At 44.8% G+C, this 18,853-nt stretch overlaps 1 protein-coding gene across 31 annotated transcripts in view; it reads left to right on the top strand.

The window, feature by feature from the left end:
• The window catches only part of cadps2 (Ca++-dependent secretion activator 2), an 858,338-nt gene that overhangs the window by 615,758 nt on the left and 223,727 nt on the right, over window positions 1-18,853 (top strand). For all 31 annotated transcript variants that reach the window (XM_038780116.1, XM_038780122.1, XM_038780121.1 and 28 more), the window contains one exon: window positions 2,003-2,104. In XM_038780116.1, the coding sequence (XP_038636044.1) occupies window positions 2,003-2,104 (102 nt within the window). The remainder of the gene's footprint in view (window positions 1-2,002; window positions 2,105-18,853) is intronic.

The following is an 18,853-nucleotide window of genomic DNA, read 5'->3' as shown; positions in this document are numbered from 1 at the left end:
GGCATCTTTTCGCCTTTCTACCTCCTCCAGCAAGGGCTTTAGTGCAATGTTTGAAAGCAGTTGTGCACATGCTTTCTCGTTAAGAGATGCGGGTTAGCATAACGAGTAATGATATTGGGCCTCCTGCTGATGCAAGGAGCCAATCAATAGCCTGGTTACCACTGGTTGCCGACAATAATCGCAATAATCAGTAGGCAATATAAAGGTGGCATCAAATGTGTATACCACCACACAAGCTATCCAATTTAGGTGGTATGGAGGCTTAAGTTCAAGTGCCTGCATTTAGATTTTTTAAAGTCCTTTACAGAGAATCTAAGCAATTGATTTTTATCTTCTAAAGAATGGGTAGGTGGATAGGTAGGTAGGTGGGTGTGTGTAGCGGTGGGTGAGCTGGTTAGGTGGGCGACGAGCGGGTGGGTGGGTGGGTGTATAGTTGGATGAGACTGGTTAGGTCCGGGAGCAGCCATATGGGGTGGGACTGGTGGTCGGGGGGTAATTATGTCTGGTCTGAAAGGTTGTGGGGTCTGTGGAGTAGACAGGTGGTCGGGATTGTTGAGGAGGAGACGGTAATCAGATCACGTCAGGAGGTTAGTTGGGTCGTCAGCCACTTTGACCAGATGGCAGTTTTGTATGTGTTCCTTAAACTCACAATTTATTGAACATATGAACAGGGTGGGAATGGGGAAAAGCATGTTTGATGGCAACATTTGATTCCAGAGCCATTTTTCTGGAGGTCAGATTGGAGTGGTAGGGTGACCTATTTGAAAATGGCAGGTACTTATTAGGCTTCTTTCAAAGCCATGTAAGGCCTGGATCAGAGGCCAACTAGAATTGTCTAGTCGAACTGCAGGCCCGGCTGTGGCATTGGTAGCATATAGGTGGCCTCCCAGTGTAAGAACTATAAGGCTCTGTACCGCTACACCAGGGAGGGGAGTGGGGTAGTTACTGCCATGGCCACAGGTCACCCAATGGAAGGGCCTCGCCTCCACTGTGATCACCCAGCTACTTTGTCCATTTTTGTTTCAATTTTTCAAAGTTGTTGAGAGGCCAAATTGTCAAAATGGAGGCATCCCTTCTCGACAACTGAAGACTGCGGCTCTTTCCATGCAGGAGATCTCCGATTGGCCCTCCAGCTTTTAAAGCCCATCTGACATCTTTAAATGGAAGGCGAGCATGTCCTTTGGTCACTGATTGGCCAATCATTGCAAAATCACTGCAGACACAGAACGGATTCACATTTGACCCTAACTTCGGGGTCTTTTCGTAAAAGCGGCATGGTAGCACAGTAGTTAGCACTGTTGCTTCACAGCACCAGGGTCTCAGGTTTGATTCCCGGCTTGGGTCACTGGCTGTGCGGAGTCTGCACGTTCTCCCTGTGTCTGCATGGATTTCCTCCGGGTGCTCCAGTTTCCTCCCACAAGTCCCGAAAGACATGCTGTTAGGTAATTTGGACATTCTGAATTCTCCCTAAGTGTGCCTGGACAGACGCCGGAATGTGGCGACTCGGGGATTTTGACAGTAACTTCATTGCAGTGTTAATGTAAGCCTACTTGTGACACCAATAAAGATTATTATAATAAAAAAATGCAAATTCCTACCATTGCATGATATTGAATAAGACGAGGAGCAGACCCTTGAGGTGGAGAAGGGCCATGAAATAACAGACTTTACTCTGTTGATCAGGGAGCTATCCTAGCCTAAAACAGCAATGAGAGAGTAGGGAAAGGTGAGACCAAAGACTTCCCCCCCAAGCTAAAAGACTAGCACCATTTTACACTATTGTATCTTTTCCCCTTTGTCACTCAATCACAAACGTGTTCACAAAAACACTTAGCAAGCTTCATTTGAAGAAATTGCTTTTTCATTCTTGCCCTGGAATAGCAGTTGAGCAAAGTTCCTTCATGGAATCAAAGAAAATATGATATTATGTATACTTTTTCAGTGGCATTTCTCATCAGTGACCTTCTTTTTCAACCTCCAAGATTTATTTTCTCTTTTTCAGGCCAGATGGAATTGGAACTGTAACAGTGGAAGAAAAAGAAAGATTTAATGAGATTAAAGAAAGACTTTTGTGCCTCCTTGAAAATCAGATCACCCACTTCAGGTAATTTGCTTTTTGTTTGTTTGACATTAAAATAAAGTCATTCATTATTTTGCTGTTCTCATGTCTGGACCCATCAACCTTGATTTTAACTGTTGCGCTAACAATTGCACACAGAAACACGAAACGGTACAAAAGAGACTTTATTACCGTGAGATGTTATTACGTCAAGAGGAGCTGTGAAATGGAGACCTCATGGATATTTATACAGCTCCTGTGGGCGGAGCTAGCTGGCAGGGGCTTACCGACAAACTATGCAGGGGCTTACCAACAAACCTGTAATAGCCGGTACTATTGTACATCCCCTAATAGAGGCACACACATATATATACAGTGGTATTACCACATTAACACTGGTCACTTTAGAGGCAGGGCAGGAGTGGCAATCAGCTCTTGGGAATGGAGCCTCGACTACTGTGATTCCCCAAGCTTAATGTAAATCTGTCTCTGCTATCTGCTGCCCGAAATGGGCGGGAATGACGTCTGGGCTGTCAGGCGGGAGCGGGAATCGGGACAGGAGTTGGTCACAACTAGGGATACAGGGCAAATGGGTCCCGAGTATAAGGTAAGTATTTTGGGGATACGGTTGGGGATTGGGTGGTGCGGAGCCAATTTTGGTTTGGCATGGGTGACGGGTAGGGGCATTATCATGGCAGGTAAATTCCAAGGAGCTTAGATGTTTTTTAAAGAATTCCATTCATCCAGCTTTGGACCAGGTAAAGCCATTTTTTTATTTTAAAAATTCTTTCACAGGAAATGGGCATCGCTGCTTAGTCCAACATTTTTATTGCCCATCCCTAATTGCCCTTGAGAAGGTTGTGGTGAGCTGCCTTCTTGAAGCACTGTAGTCCATGGTGTGTAGGTACACCCACAGTCCTGTTAGGAAGGGAGCTCGATGATTTTGAACCGGTGACAGTGGAGGAACAGCAATATATTTCCATGTCAGGATGATGAGTGGTTTAGAGGGGAATTTGCAGACAGTGGTGGCCCCATGTATCTGATGCTCTTGTCCTTCTGGGTGGTCGAGGTTATGGGTTTGGATGGTGCGGTCTAAGGAACCTTGATGTGTCACTGTAGTGCATCTTGTAGGTAGTACACATTGCTGCCACTGCTCGTTGATGGCAGAAGGACTGGACTTTAAAGGTGGGGTGGCAATTAAGCAGACTGCTTTCTCCTGATTGTGTCGAGTCTCTTGTCTTGTTGGTGCTGCACGCATCCAGGCAAGTGGAGAGTATTCCATTACGCCCCTGACTTGTGCCTTGTAGATGGTGGACAGTGATGTGTTGGGTACTCTGGATCTGTAGAGACTGCTTTTACCTCAGCAGTAACATATACAGGCTACCAACACTTGAAGTAGTACAACACTGTTTTATTAAGCTAGAAACTGTTGAACATACTTTCATTGTGGGTCGACACTATGTTATATTAAACTGAAGACCTATGGCTATCCTAACCAGTCTATACTCTCAGCACATGGTAAAGATCTGTGCTACACGCTGTGAGCTCTGTCCTTCTTAGAGGCTGCATCCTGAATGAGCGGGAAAACTAGTGCCCTCTGTCTTTATAGTGAGTGTGCTGTAACTGGTGATTAGCTACGGTGTTGTGTATGTTGATTGGTCTTGCAGTGTGTCAATCAGTGTGTGTCTGCACCATGATATACTGGTGTGTATATTATGACAGACAGGATTTGAAGAGTCAGGAGGTGAGTTAGTCACCACAGAATTTGCAGCTTCCGAATTACTGTTATAGCCATACCATTTACATGTCTAGTCCAATTCAGTTTCTGGTCAGTGGTTAAACCACCCCCCCCCCCCCCCCCCCCCCCCCTCCTCCCCCCAGGATGTTGATTGTGGTGAGATTCAGTGATTGTAATGTCATTGAATGTAAAGGGATGATGGTTGGATTCTCTCTTGATGGAGATGGTGATTATCTGACACTTGAGTGGCACGAATATTCATTGCCACTTATCTGTCTAAGCCTGAATGTTGTCCAGGTCTAGTTACATATGGGACTGCTTCAGTGTCTCTTGATGACAAAAAGGTAAACTGCACTGTTAGAATGAAGTTTTATAATATGGGGCACGATTCTCCCGAGTTACGAAAAATTGGGAAGCTGGCGTCAAAAACGGGCGCGTTTGACGCCAGCCTCCGCCCCCCCGACCGGGAACCGATTCTGCTCCCCGGTCGGGGCTAGCATCGCGCGGCCGTGAACTCCGGCATCGTGGGCTTAAAGAATTTCGTTAAGCCCGCTAGCCAAAGTTAGCGACGGCTGACGCGTCAGATAACGTCAGCCGCGCATGCGCGGATTGGACGACTCCAACCCGCGGATGACGTCACCATGCATATGCGTGAAACCCACGCATGCGCGGGCCGGTATGCCCCTCAGCCGCCCCGCAAATGGATCCAGCGGGGCGGCGGAGGGAGAAAGAGTGCGCGGGTTAAGTACCTGCTGCCCGCGATCGGTGCCCACCGATCGCGGGCCCATGGCACCCGTGGTACGGCCGTGCCAATCGGTGCCATGGTTCCCCAGATCGGGACTTTACGGCCGTTTTTACGGTTCTCAGAATATTCTCAGAATATTCCAAAGTGTTTTAAAACCAATGGATTGTTTTGAAATGCAGCCACGGGTGTTATACCAATAAATGCAGGAGGTGTGTTGAAAACAACAAGGTCCAACAACAAAAAAAAAAACAAGATAATTTGATGTCTGGTATTAGTTCGGGGAAAAGAGTGATGGCCAGGATACTTCACAACCTTACTTCATATAGTGCTGTGTGATTTCTATGTCTACTTGAGCAAGGAAGATTGGCCTCAGATTAATATCTCATTCTAAGTGTTAGCTCTTCCGGCAACCCTCTACTATACTCTGACTTCAGCTGCATTTCAATTTTTCCCTGTTTACATGCACGTCTCATGATGTGATTCCTCAGTTGTTCTACCATTCTGTGAACTTTCGTCAGTGGAAGATCAAACATCAAGTTGTTGCATCTGCTGTTCTTTCACCCTGTTGATTTTTGTATGAAGTGTAAAGGATTAACATTAAATATGTAAATAGACAGTCTACATACTCAATGACGTAAGATCACATGACAATAGAGTCTGCCGAGATAATTCTATGTAAAACTCATGCTAAACATTACAGTATATAATTAGTAGAATATTCAATAAAAGGTAAGCTTTACGAACAGCATTGCCTCCAGCAGTTTCTGTAAATCCTAACTAAGACCCACAACGTCAGATAAGATTTTTGAAGTTGACCCGAAACATGATATTTAACTCAAAATGTCCTCATAAACGTGTATTTAAACAGAAAAGGCTTCAATTTAAAAGAATAAGACATATATTGTTTATATATTAAAAATCTTGCAGCTGTAATACCATGCCGTATGATTTTCCCATTATAAATGTCTTTGTCTTATTTATAATGGAACTGCTCATGTAAATTTGTCTTATAATAAGTCCACACCATCACTGGCTCTCCTCCCTCCACCCAATGTTCCACTAATAGGGAAGTACAACACCGGAAGAGGGGACAGTTAAAGTATGGTGAGTTTAATAAGGGTGTTTGCCTCATAAATATGGAGATCAGCATTAATAACAATAATAATTATTGTCACAAGTAGGCTTACATTAACACTGCAATGAGGTTACTGTGAAAAGCCCCCAGTCGCCACATTCCGCCGCCTGTTCAGGTAGACAAGGGAGAATTCAGAATGTCCAAATTACCTCACAGCCGTCTTTCGGGATTTGTGGGAGGAAACTGGAGCACCCGGAGTAAACCCACTCAGACTCGGGGAGAACATGCAGACCCCACACAGACAGTGACTCAAGCTGGGAATCGAACCTGGGACCCTAATGCTGTGAAGCAACAGTGCTAACCACTGTGCTATTAATTCTTCAACTGCGTGCCCTGGTCCAATTATTCTCTTGTTCTTTGCCCCAGTTCAGTTGAAACTTGTTCTGCACTTGCTGCTCAGAGCCTTCACCTTCAGATGGTGTGAAGGGGAGCGGGCCCATGGTATGGGGGCAGAGAAGGAGGGATGGGGGGGGGCAGCAAGTTGGGCAGTTCTGAGTTGGTAAAATAATATAAGTGATATCAGATCAGCAGCCTGTTACACATCCAGGCTCAACATCAGACAGTGTCATACTGTCCGATCTGATATCATCTGTTTTTACTTTCCAGTCCTAGTATGAACATTTCACCCACTGTGTGCAACTCCACGAATCAGCTCTGAGCTTAAAACAACTTTAATGTTGGTGCATGGCCATTCAATGCAGCCACCCAAATTACTTGGTTCAGTATTTTAATGGAGATTTTGTTGTGGTGCACGTGTTAAAATAGCAAAGACAAGATGTGGCTTTCACTCATCTTGATAACACCACACCATTCAGACAGCGGAGGAAATCTAATAGGGACCCAGCTAAATTGACAAGCCTCTCCTCCAACACTTTCCTTAACAATTAGGCCACTGCTGCGTTCTATTTCCAATTTAAAATAATGATAGTCTCTGCGATCACTGCAAGAAAAGGAGTTAGTGTGAATTGAAGTAGATTGAATGTTGTGTGCTTCTCAATTTCTGTTCATTTGATCTCAATTCAGTAATCTTTAGAAAACGAGCTTCAGTTTGGACCTCTCTTTAGATTCAAACATGTTGCGTCAGATGGATAGATTTTTATTTCTAGCTATTTCAATAAAATCACTCACCACTGGCAGATTCAGTCGAAAGGTTAGAAATTGGTATGACTGTGTTCACCAGTATCCCTCAAATGGGCTGTGAGACATGCATGACTGCAACACAATCGTCTGGAGCTATCATCAACTACTGTTTATATTGTTAATAACCAGAGTGGGTTGAAATAATATGTCACTTAGAGTCATCAGCAAGGATACGAGCATGAAGTGGAGCTGTCTCCTGTTGCTCGATATCATTTAAATTCAGTCAGAATTATTTATCCATGACATCGTCAAAAGATATTCATTTTACCCAACTATTTCAGTAAATCTAGACAGAACAATGGACAAAATATGACCGACTGTTCAGCGGGTCTGTCCCATTCAGTTATACTGCAACAAAGTTCCAGAGGAATGGAACACTTTCGCTATGAAGAAAGGTTGGATGGGCTGAGATTGTTTTCCTTGGAACAGAGGAGGCTCTGTGTGTAAAAGTATAAGGGGCCTTGATGGAGTGAAAAGGACAGAACTATTTCCCTTATCAGAGGTAGGCCAATGACCAGGGGGCATCGGTTTACAATAATTGGCAGAAAGTTAAGAATTATTTTCACCCAGAGAGCGATTGAAATTCATTACCTGAAAGGGTGGCAGAGGCAGAAATCCTTTTTGCATTTAAAAAAAATGCTTGGACATGCTCATGAAGTGCTGTAATGTACAAGGCTACAGACCAAGGGGAGGGTAGTGGGATTAGGTTGGATAGCTATTTTCTCACTGGAACGTACATGAGGGGCCATATTTTATCCTTTGGGACTGTAATTTTTTAAATATTTATATATATATTATCAGTGTTGCTTTTCCATGTTTAAAAATAACAACTCTCAAAACTGGTACTGTACAGTATAAGTTCCTCTATGGACACAAATGCAATAAAAATACAAGAGAACGCCAACACAGTTGGTTCAGCTTAATCATTAAACTTGGTGCCTCTGATTATACAAGGAAAAAAAACAATGAACGATTAAGCTAGAGGATGGGGGAAGAAGAGGATAAGGCCACGTAGACATAGTATATGGTGCACACCTCCCTTATAGCGAGTTCAAGATAGTGCTGCATAACATCTGGAAAACCTTGTAGGAGCAAGTCAGACATTATGGAACCTTGGGATTTGAGATAGGTTTCGGAATATATCTGATTTAGAACTGAGTATGCAAGTTTGGAACACCATTTGGGTACATTCCACGATAACTTTATCCCAATTCTGAAATGAAGCATACTTATTGAAAATCCAGGAGCAAAGGATATTCTTCCATGCTGCAAGGGTTAGGATACAATACAGCCATTTTTCATTAGTGTCAATAATTCTCATATCTGGGCACACCAGATTTAGGAATAAAGGATCAAGTTCTAATAATAATCTTTATTGTCACAAGTAGGCTTACATTAACACTGCAATGAAGCCACAGTGAAAAGCCCCAAGTCGCCAAATTCCAGCGCCTGTTCGGGTACACATGGGAGAATTCAGAATGCCCAAATTTCCTAACCAGCACGGCTGATATAGCTCACCAGGCTAAATCGCTGGCTTTTAAAGCAGACCAAGCAGGCCAGCAGCACGGTTCGATTCCCGTACCAGACTCCCCGGACAGGTGCCAGAATGTGGTGACTAGGGGCTTTTCACAGTAACTTCATTGAACCCTACTCGTGACAATAAGCGATTTTCATTTCATTTCGGTACTTCTGGGAGGAAACCGGAGCAGCAGGAGGAAACCCAAGCGGACACAGGGAGAACGTGCAGACAGTGACCCAAGACAGGAATCGAATATGGGACCCTGGCGCTGTGAAGCAACAATACTAACCACTGTGCTACCGTGCCGCCCACTTAGAAATAGTTCTAAGGCAATGCTGAATATCTTCTAGCTCATTAAGTACACCAGCCCAGTTGGATTTAATTTTGACGCAGGACCACAGACAGTGTACAATGTCTCCTTCGACTACCTTGCACTTGTAGCACAGCAAGGGTATTAAAGGTTCAAACCTATGTCGCAAGATTGGTGTGATGTGCTGACCATATAATATTTTGAACTGAGTCTCCTTCGTTTTATTTCAGACTGAAATGTTATTGCCATTTTCCCATATATTACTCAGGTCTCCTCATCAATCCTGACTGCTAACTCTTTATCCGAAGACCGCATAGTTTCTAAGATAATCACACAGGAGCAAAAACATATCGGGCACAATCTACCAGTCGGGAGCACAACATGGCCGGTCGATGCTGAGAGAGGCCTCCCACGAGCTTCCAGACAGCCAGTACCCCACAATGGGCGGTTCCAAGCCTCACACACCTAAGTGGCGTTAAAACCCTCTTCGGCTTGCTGACCCATGATCTACCTGTGTCCCGGCAATTACTGGCATCCCGAGAGAGATTCCAGTCAGGCACCATTCAGTACCGGTCCACACAAACGTCAACCAAGCAGAATAGCGCCCGAGGGGTCTCCCAGACTATCGGAGGCCCCTAGGTGGTCAGGTACAGGGCAGGCTAGCCCCCTGGCCCTCCTACTTGAACCTGGGCACCTTGACATGGCCAGGCTGGCACCTAGCACTGCCAGCCTGGCACTGCCAAAGTGCCCAGGTGGCACTGAAAAGCATGTCAGGATCACTGACAGGATGGCAGTGCCAGGGTGCCCAAGTGCCAGTGTGACACTGCCAACGGCCATGGCCTGAGACGCGATTAATGGGGGAATGTTTTCCCCGTACTAATGTCTAAAGGAGGAGTAATCACAATACCCTAATAAATAAACCCAAAGGGGACCACTTAAATAGAAAATTATCATTGGGTAGCAGATCTCCCCTCTAAGCCCACCCAGTAGCATATCCTCACATTGTGTAAAATTGATCTTGTAACCCAATAAAAGGCTAAATCTACCCACCACATCAATGGTAGTGGGAATAGAAATAAATATAGCGATACATCATCCACATAGGCTCTTGGAGCTAAAGGGATCAAGGGATTGGGGGGGGGGGAAGGCACCATCAGGGTATTGAACTTGATGAGCCATGATCATAATGAATGGTGGAGCAGTCTTGAAGGGCCGAATGACCTCCTCATGCTTCTATTTTCCATGTTTCTACGTAATCTTTTGTTGCCTCCGCTGTGTAGCCCAAAAACTGAAGTATCCTGTCTAATTGCCTGTGCCAGGGGCACTCTATCTATTGTGAACAATGACAAGGATCACAGGCATTCCCTGCCTAGTCCCTCGCTGGAGCCAAATATTCTCAGACCTATAACCTCCTCTTAGGAACTGCCACCAGAGGGCTTTTAGAAAGCACATGTAACGTACTCCTCTCCCAACTTCTGCAGCGGTCAAAAGCACCTGAGAAGATCACCAGCCCATCTAATGCCTATTTTGAAATGACAGATGATGTGAATGACAGATAATAATCTCCTGACTCCGTTTTATGGATTCCGGCCTTTTATGAACCCGGTTTGATTGCCCTGGATGGTCAAAGGGAGAATTCCTCCCAGGTGCCGTGCCAACACTCTCGGCAACAATTTCAAATCTCCATTCAGGAGCATAATTGGCCTACAGGATACATACTCTTCAGGCTTCTTGCCTGCCTTCAGTATTAAGGAAATATGGGCCTCCTGGAGGGTCTGCAGTGGTGGATTTGCTTCAAATGAGCGCTTACACAGGCCAATCAGTGGAGCCATTAACAGGCCTTGAAATTCATATCCAAAGCTATCAGGACTTGAGGCCTTACTACATTGAAGTTCCTTCAAGTTCTTTCAACTTTCCTTTTAGAAATAGGAGCATTCCGGGCCAATCTGTGGTCCTTGAAGATGGTTCACAGTTTAAGGAAAGAGAAGCACTCAACCTGTGTCCACACATGCCCAGACTGGCCTGTTTTATATAAATCAGCTTTAAAATCTTTAAATGTTTTGTTGATATTCTCCGTTTTAATCATTCATAGAATCATAAAACCTCTACAGTGCAGAAGGAGGTCATTCGGCCCATCGACCCTCTGAAAGAGCACCCTACCTAGGTTCAATCCCCACCCTATCCCCATTACCCTTTTGGACACTAAGGGGCCATTTAGCATGGCCAATCCACCTAACCTGCACATCTGTGGACTGAGAGAGGAAACCGGAGCACCCAGAGGAAACCCAAGAAGATGCCACACAGACAGACACCCCAGGGCAGATGCACGATCAATTGCATGAAAGACTCAGATTGGTACAACTGTGGCTTTATTACAGTCAGATGCGTGGCCTCCCACTGCAGCTGGCAAAATGGCAGATCAGGAGGAGGACACGCATATTTATACGGCTCCTTAATGCAGAAAAGTGTGAGATGATTCATTTTGGAAGGAATAACAGGAAGGCAGAATACTGGGCTAATGGTAAGATTCTTGGTAGTGTGGACGAGCAGAGAGATCTCGGTGTCCATGTCCATAGATCCCTGAAAGTTACCACCCAGGTTAAGAGGGTTGTTAAGAAGGTGTACGGTGTGTTAGCTTTTATTGGTAGAGGAATTGGGTTTCGGAGCCATGAGGTCACGTTGCAGTTGTACAAAACTCTGGTGCATGCGGTCGGGATCGGGCCCCAGAAGTCCGTTTTGGACTACATAGCCGAGGATGGCTAGGCGGGTCGTGCTGAACACGCACCTCTTTATTACATGTAAGGTTGAGAAGAGTGGCGGAGCGGTAAAATTTAGCAAAGTTGGCATTGTGGTCCTGCTGGTCATGGCCGCAGATGGTGACGTTATCTAAGTACGGAAACGACTACTGTTAGGAGCCACGCTCGACCTAGCGGTGACCAAAACTTCAGCGCTCTCCATGACGGTTGCGTCTCGTAAATTCAGGCCAACCCCGCTCGCAGCGCGGCCCACCTGTCCTACCCCTCCCAGACCCCGCAAACGACCCCCCCCGACTGGGGCCCTTTCTAGTCAATACACCTGCGCCGCACACCAATCCGCGCACCCCGGGGGTTCCCACTGCTACTTCTGCGGTCAACAGAAGCACCCCCGCCAATGCTGCCCAGCCCGCGCCGCCACTTGCAAGTCCTGCGGTAAAAAGGGCCACTTTACAGCAGTGTGCCAGGCCCGCGCAGTCGCCGCTATCGTGCCCGCAATTGCCCCCTCTCCCCTGCCGAACGCACAATGTGTGCCGCCATTTTGTTCCTCACAGGATCTGGGTCCATCCGACACCGTCGGCGTGAGGTTCGCAGCGTTGGTGTAGGCCTCAAAACAAGCCAGCCAGTGATAAAAGTCTTTTCTGGCGTCGGGCGAGTGCGGATACAACTGCAGGCGATCTGGTTTGATTCTGATATCCATTTCTTAGAAAATCTGACTGTAATAAATTGATGCACGATCAATTGCACAAAAGACTCAGATTGATACAACTGTGGCTTCATTACAGTCAGATGCGTGGCCTCCTGCTGCAGCTGGCGAAATGGCTGATCAGGAGGAGAACACGCATATTTATACGGCTCCTTATGGGCGGAGCTAGCCGGCAGGGGCTACCGGCGAACCTGTAGTGCAGGTCCTACCTTACATCCCCTAATACAGGTGTACACAGAGGTTCACCACAAGAATCGAAGCTAGGTCGCTGGCGCTGTTCGGCAATAGTGCTAACCATTTTGTTACCGGGGCCACCCATTACCTTTGCAATTATTTTACCCTTGGAATCCAGCACAGAGCAATATTTGGAGTCAGCCCTCTTCCCAGTAAGAAAGACAGGTGTCTACTCATTCAGCTTCCAAACTCACACAACTTTTGTTTTTGCAAACTTGAAACTCCGCTCAGCACGCTGAGTCAACAAGGAGTCCAGCGCCATACAAACTGAATTAACTTCTTTCAGCAACAAGCAATTAGGACACCTGCCACACTCACTCTCTGCTTCAGCCAATTGTAGCTCCAACCGGCACTCCAGCATTCGCGCCTTTTGCTGGCCATGTATGAAATGACCATCTCCCTAGCATAAATCTTACAGATTCCCCACAGAATAGAGGGGCTTACATCAGAGGGGCCATTGACTTGAGTCGAAGAACTCAAATCAGTCTTAAAGAATCAGATAAAGGAATTATCACTGAGCAATGACATGTCAAATCTTCAAAACTTTAGGAAAACTCTAGGAAAACAGAGATCACAATACCCCCGATCGAGCAGGAAACTAAGTGTTGGATTGTTTTTAACCATGAAGAAATAATGGATTCTAGTATGATATTAGTGGGGAGCAGAAAATGTGAATGATTTATCCTTAGGATATAGTGTTTCTCAAATATGTAAATACCCCACCTCCTCGCAAACCAATGCTAGTCCCCTTGCATGTTGGGTGGGGAGATTTCTGGTTACTAGGAGTTTGTCCACCAAGGGATTAAGGTGACAATAGAAGTCCCCACCATAAAGGAATTAGCCAATGCCAAATCATCAAAGTCCATGAAGTCAGGGGAATAATTTGGTGGACCATACACATCCATTATCCAGATAGATTCCCCATATAAAAGTCCCATAGCAATCGCATATCTAATCCCCTCACCCTTCACACATTCCTCCATTTTGAAAGGCATATTTTTAGTGACTAACACTGCGACACCACAACTACTGGTCGAGAACGAGGCAAAAAATACCTGCCTCACCCAGTCCCTCTTCAACATTATGTGCTTCTTGTCATTTAAATGAGTTTCCTGCAACAAATCTATGTCATCTTCTCTTTAAGGAAAGACAAGGGGTGAAATTCAGAGGCCTTGTCGCTCCTGACGGTGTCAGGACGAGGCCGTTGAATCTCATAAGAGGTCTCTAGTGAAATTTGCGACACTCAAAATGTCTCGTGAGATTCCATTGAATCTCTGAGGAGTCTTAATCTTGCTCTTGCTGCATCTCACAATGATGTGGCCTCAATCTTGTACCGCTCAGCTTACTCCCAGAATATTGAACATTCTTGATTGTTCTCTGAAAACAGTTTGTCAGTTCTTTCAGAGTGGCTGTAAATTCATTATTACATTTTGTTGTGTTCCTAAGAAACACACTCTGCCCTAAGGGATCCTTGTAGCATGTGAAGCTCCTTCAATAGACTTTCCTTATCTTTGCTGAGCTCATGTATATTGTCTTTGGTTTTCTTTGCCAGTCTCGATGAGTTTGTTCTGCAATTCTGCTGCTGAAGACATTCTTTATTCCATCATGTTGCTGAAGCATAATTAATTGTTTTTGAATCAGATTCCAAAGGACAGTTAGCTGCTTTTTCAACTGTTCAAAATTTATTTTTCTATTTTCTTGTTCAAATCTTGTCTTCTCTCTACATTTCAGTGAATTGCTTTGTCACTACTGTTAGCTCCAACACAGCTTTTTCTGAAGTAGCATTCAACGTCTTTTCCAACGCCTTGTGTTTTTCCAGGGCACACTGCTTTGTACAATAGTCTTTCAAGGCAATGAGCTCTTTGAGTGCCTTTCCAGTCTGCTCTCCCACCTGGCTGTATTCCAGATTGAGTTCTTCCAATTAAGGTTTGAGACATACTCTGATTGTACCTCTGCATTTTCTTGATTCACCTGCAGCAGGTCTTTTCCTTGTCATTCACAATCAGCTGGTGAAATCGTTTTGGGAAATGTCCATAGCTTTGAAAAGGAAATCATTTGGGACTTCTACCTCAGGCTTCCTAAAAATCGACATCACTGGGGCTTCTGTGCCTCTCTAGCACCCTTGTATGTTTTGTTTGGGTGCTATCTTTTGCTTTTTCATCTTTTTGTTTGGGGGGAGGGGATGCAGTTATGGCTCTTTTTAAGCTCTGCACTCTCCTCAACTGGAAGAATAAAACATTTGTCAAAGGCTGCATTGAAGCAGAGCGAGGATCTGTCAATGCATTGAATCATCAGCCAGTTCATCAACACATGGAAAATAGGAGCAGGAGTGGTCCATTTGGCCCTTCGAACCTGCACCGCTATTCATTATGATCATGGTTGATCATCCAACTCAGTAACCTAGGCAGCACGGTAGTGCAGTGGTTAGCACAGCTGCCTCACAACCCGTGGACCCAGGTTTGATCCCGGCCCCGGGTCACTGTCCATGTGGAATTTGTACATTCTCCCTGTGTCTGTGTGGGTCTTAACCCCACAACCCAAAGATGTGCAGGTTAGGTGGATTGGCCACGCTAAATTACCCCTTAATTGGAAGAAAATAATTGGGTATTAAAATTTATTTTAAAAAATTCCAACTCAAAAACCTGTTCCCACTATTCCCCCATATCCTTTGATCCCTTTAGCCCCAATCTAGCTTCTTCTGGAAAACATACAATTTTTTGGCAATAACTGCTTCCTATGTGAGCAGAATCTCCAGACTCACCACTCTCTGGGTGAAGAAACTTCTCTTCATCTCAGTCCTAAATCGTTTGTCCGTACCATAATATGTGACCTCTGGTTCTTGACACCCCCACCATTGGGAACATCCTTCCTGCAACTACCCCGTCTATTCCTGTTACAATTTTATAGGATTCGATAAGATCCCCCCTCCTGTCTCAATCTCTCCTCGTACGTCAGTCCCGCCATCCCAGGAATCAGTCTGGTAAACCTTTGCGGCACTCCCTCTATAGCAAGAACATCCTTCCTCAGATAAGGAGACTAAAACTGCACACAATATTCCAGGTTCGGCCTCACCAAGGCCCTGTATAATTGCAGCAAGGCACTCCTGCTCCTGTACTCGAATACTCTCACTACAATGGCCAACATACCATTTGCCTTTTTTCCTGATGCACCTCCATGCTTACTTTCAGCGACTGGTGTACAAGGACACCCAGGTCTCATTGCACATTCCATTCTCTCAATCTATAGCCACCCATATAATAATCTGCCGCCTTGTTTTTGCGACCAAAGTGGATAACCTCAAGTTTATCCACAGTATACTGCATTTGCCATGCATTTGCCCACTCGCCCACTTGTCCAAATCACACTGAAGCATCTCTGCATCCTCCTCAGAGCTCACCCTCTCACCCAGTTTTGTGTCATCTGCAAATTTGGAGATACTGCATTTAGTTCTCTCATAAAATCATTAATATATATTGTAAATAACTGGGGTCCTGGCACTGATCCCCGCAGTACCTCACAAGTTACGATCTGCTATTTGGAAAAATACCTGTTTATTCCTACTGGATAAAAGCAAATTACTGCGGATGCTGGAATCTGAAACGAAAGGGAAATGCTGGAAAATCTCAGCAAGTCTGGCAGCATCTGTAGGGAGAGAAAAGAGCTAACATTTCGAGTCCAATGACTCTTTGTCAAAGCCTGAGCTGGGTGTCCTTGTACACCAGTCGCTGAAAGTAAGCATGGAGGTGCAACAGGAAAAAAGAAGGCAAATTATATGTTGGCCATTGTAGTGAGAGTATTCGAGTACAGGAGCAGGAGTGCCTTGCTGCAATTATACAGATGCTGCCAGACTTGCTTAGATTTTCCAGCATTTTCCCTTTCGTTCCTGTTTATTCCTACTCTTTGTTTCCTGTTTGCAAACCAATTTTCTGGCCATCGCAATCCTATGCGCTTTCATTTTACACACTAATCTCTTTTGTGGGACTTTGTCAAGAGCCTTCTGAAAGTCCACATACACCACATCCACTGGCTTCCCCTTGGCAACTCGACTAGTTAAATCCTCGAAGAATTCCAGTAGATTTATCAAGTATGATTTCCCTTTTGTAAATCCATGCTGACTCTGTTTGATTTTGCCTCTGTTTTCCCACGTGCTGTGCTATTAAAACTTTCATAATGGACTCAAGTCTGTTCCCCAGTACCCATGTCAGGCTGACTGGTCTATAATTCCTAATTTTCTCTCCCTGCCTTTTTAAATAGTGGAGTTACATGAGCTACTCTCTAATCTGTAGAAACTGTTCCAGAGTCGATATAATCTTAGAAAATGACCGCCAATGCATCCGCTATTTCTAGTGCCACTTCCTTAAGTACTCTGGGATGTAGATTATCAGGCCCTGAGGATTTACTGGCCTTCAATCCCATCAATTTCTCCAACACCATATCTCTACTAACCCTGATTTCCTTCAGTTCCTCCATCTCACTAAACCCCATGTTCTCCAGCATTTTAGGTCCGTTATTTGCATTCTCCTTTGTGAAGACAGAACCAAAGTCTATATTTAGTCGGTCAGCTATTTATTTGTTACTCATTATAAATGTAGTTTATATTATTACATTCTTCCCTACTCCATTATGCTAACTGGAGGAGAAGGAAATTCTATTAATACTGGAAATGCATTATTTGCGGATGGATTTTGCAGTGAGCTAAAATTACACATAGCGTGCAATGGAAATCTTCCCTGTAGATGGACAAGTAATCCTTGAAACATTCTTTAGAAAGCACTTAGAGCTATAGTAATTGATGTGGCATTCTATATTAATTAATTCATGTCACCAATTCCAGAGCAGCACTAGGTTTGTAGTTTTTCAGCTCACACTCTAAATTCCTACTATTATAGTAATAAAGCTGCTTAAACATTATTATTGGCTTTATTACTTGAACTTTAACCCCATCCTTTTGCAAGTGGCATTTATAAGATAATTTTAAGTGAAATATTTTAAACATTTAACCACTGATTGCTCAGTCGTATGTTGTCTTAACTCTAATTTTCTAATTAGGCCAATCCACCTACCCAGCACACCTTTGGTTTGTGGGGGTGAGACCCACGCAGATATGGGGAGAATGTGCAAACTCCGCACAGGATCGAACCCAGGTCCTCGGCACCGTGAGGCAGCAGTGCTAACCACTGCGCCACCGTGCCGTCCTTTGTTATCTTAACTGATTTATTCTCGCTATAACTTTGGTTTATGCTTTTTCATCTAATATAACAATCTGTCTGTTCTATTTTTTTCTCTCAAAATAAGGGCAGCACGGTAGCATTGTGGAGAGCACAATTGCTTCACAGCTCCAGGGTCCCAGGTTCGATTCCGGCTTGGGTCACTGTCTGTGTGGAGTCTGCACATCCTCCCCGTGTGGGCGTGGGTTTCCTCCGGGTGCTCCGGTTTCCTCCCACATTCCAAAGGTGTGCAGGTTAGGTGGATTGGCCATGCTAAATTGCCCTTAGTGTCCAAAATTACCCTTAGTGTTGGGTGGGGTTGCTGGGTTGTGGGGATAGGGTGGAGGTGTTGACCTTGGGTGGGGAGCTTTTTCCAAGAGCTGGTGCGGACTCGATGGGCCGAATGGCCTCCTTCTGCACTGTAAATTCTAACTATCTATCTATAAATAACTATAAATCAGTGTACTTTTATACTTCCTCTGGCCCAATGTAGATTTAAGGGCAAATGCCAAAGCAAATATGTTTCCATTCCAAAAGCTGTCTTATTCATTGATGTGAACCTCAAAGACTGAAGATTGATGCAAAGGCATTAAACAGTGATCTCGTACTTCCAACAGAGAGTTTCGATTGAGGAAACCAATGTCAGAAATAGGAATGTTTACACTGTTGTTCCCATTCTCATTGACACTCCATTCAAGCAGAGCTTCTGGTTGACTACTGTCAGACATGGATGAGCTATTCGGAATTGATGATCATTGCATCAGCAACATAGTTGAAACGCTCAACGCAACTCTTCTCATGGTAGATGAATCCAATACCATGATGCCATGGCAGATTGCCGATGCATTGGATGACAGCAATACCCAAGAAGAAGACAACGCCACACAGACAGCAGAGATCGACTGTACAGCGAGAACACCGTACGACACCACAGAGAGAGCGATGACAGATTCCAGCGATGTGGTAATGCCGGCGTTGGACTGGAGTGAGCACAGTAAGAAGTCTTACAACACCAGGTTAAAGTCCAACATGTTTGTTTCAAACACTAGCTAGTGTTTGAAACAAACATGTTGGACTTTAACCTGGTGTTGTAAGACTTCTTACCAGATTCCAGAGAGAGAGCGATGAAAGACTCCACAGAGAGAGCAACACAAGCCTCCACAAAGAGAGTGACACAAGCCTTCACAGACAGCTCGGTGACAGACTCAAAAATGGAAGCAAGCAAACACTCCATAGCGAACGCCATGCATGAACAAGACTATGAAGATCTAGCCACCATATCTGCGCAACCAGCAGCAGACTATGAA

This window comes from Scyliorhinus canicula, chromosome 20, assembly GCF_902713615.1.
Source record: "Scyliorhinus canicula chromosome 20, sScyCan1.1, whole genome shotgun sequence".
Lineage (NCBI taxonomy): Eukaryota > Metazoa > Chordata > Chondrichthyes > Carcharhiniformes > Scyliorhinidae > Scyliorhinus > Scyliorhinus canicula.
The sequence above is the reverse complement of the archived record's forward strand: the minus strand, read 5'-3'. Positions and strand labels throughout refer to the sequence as shown.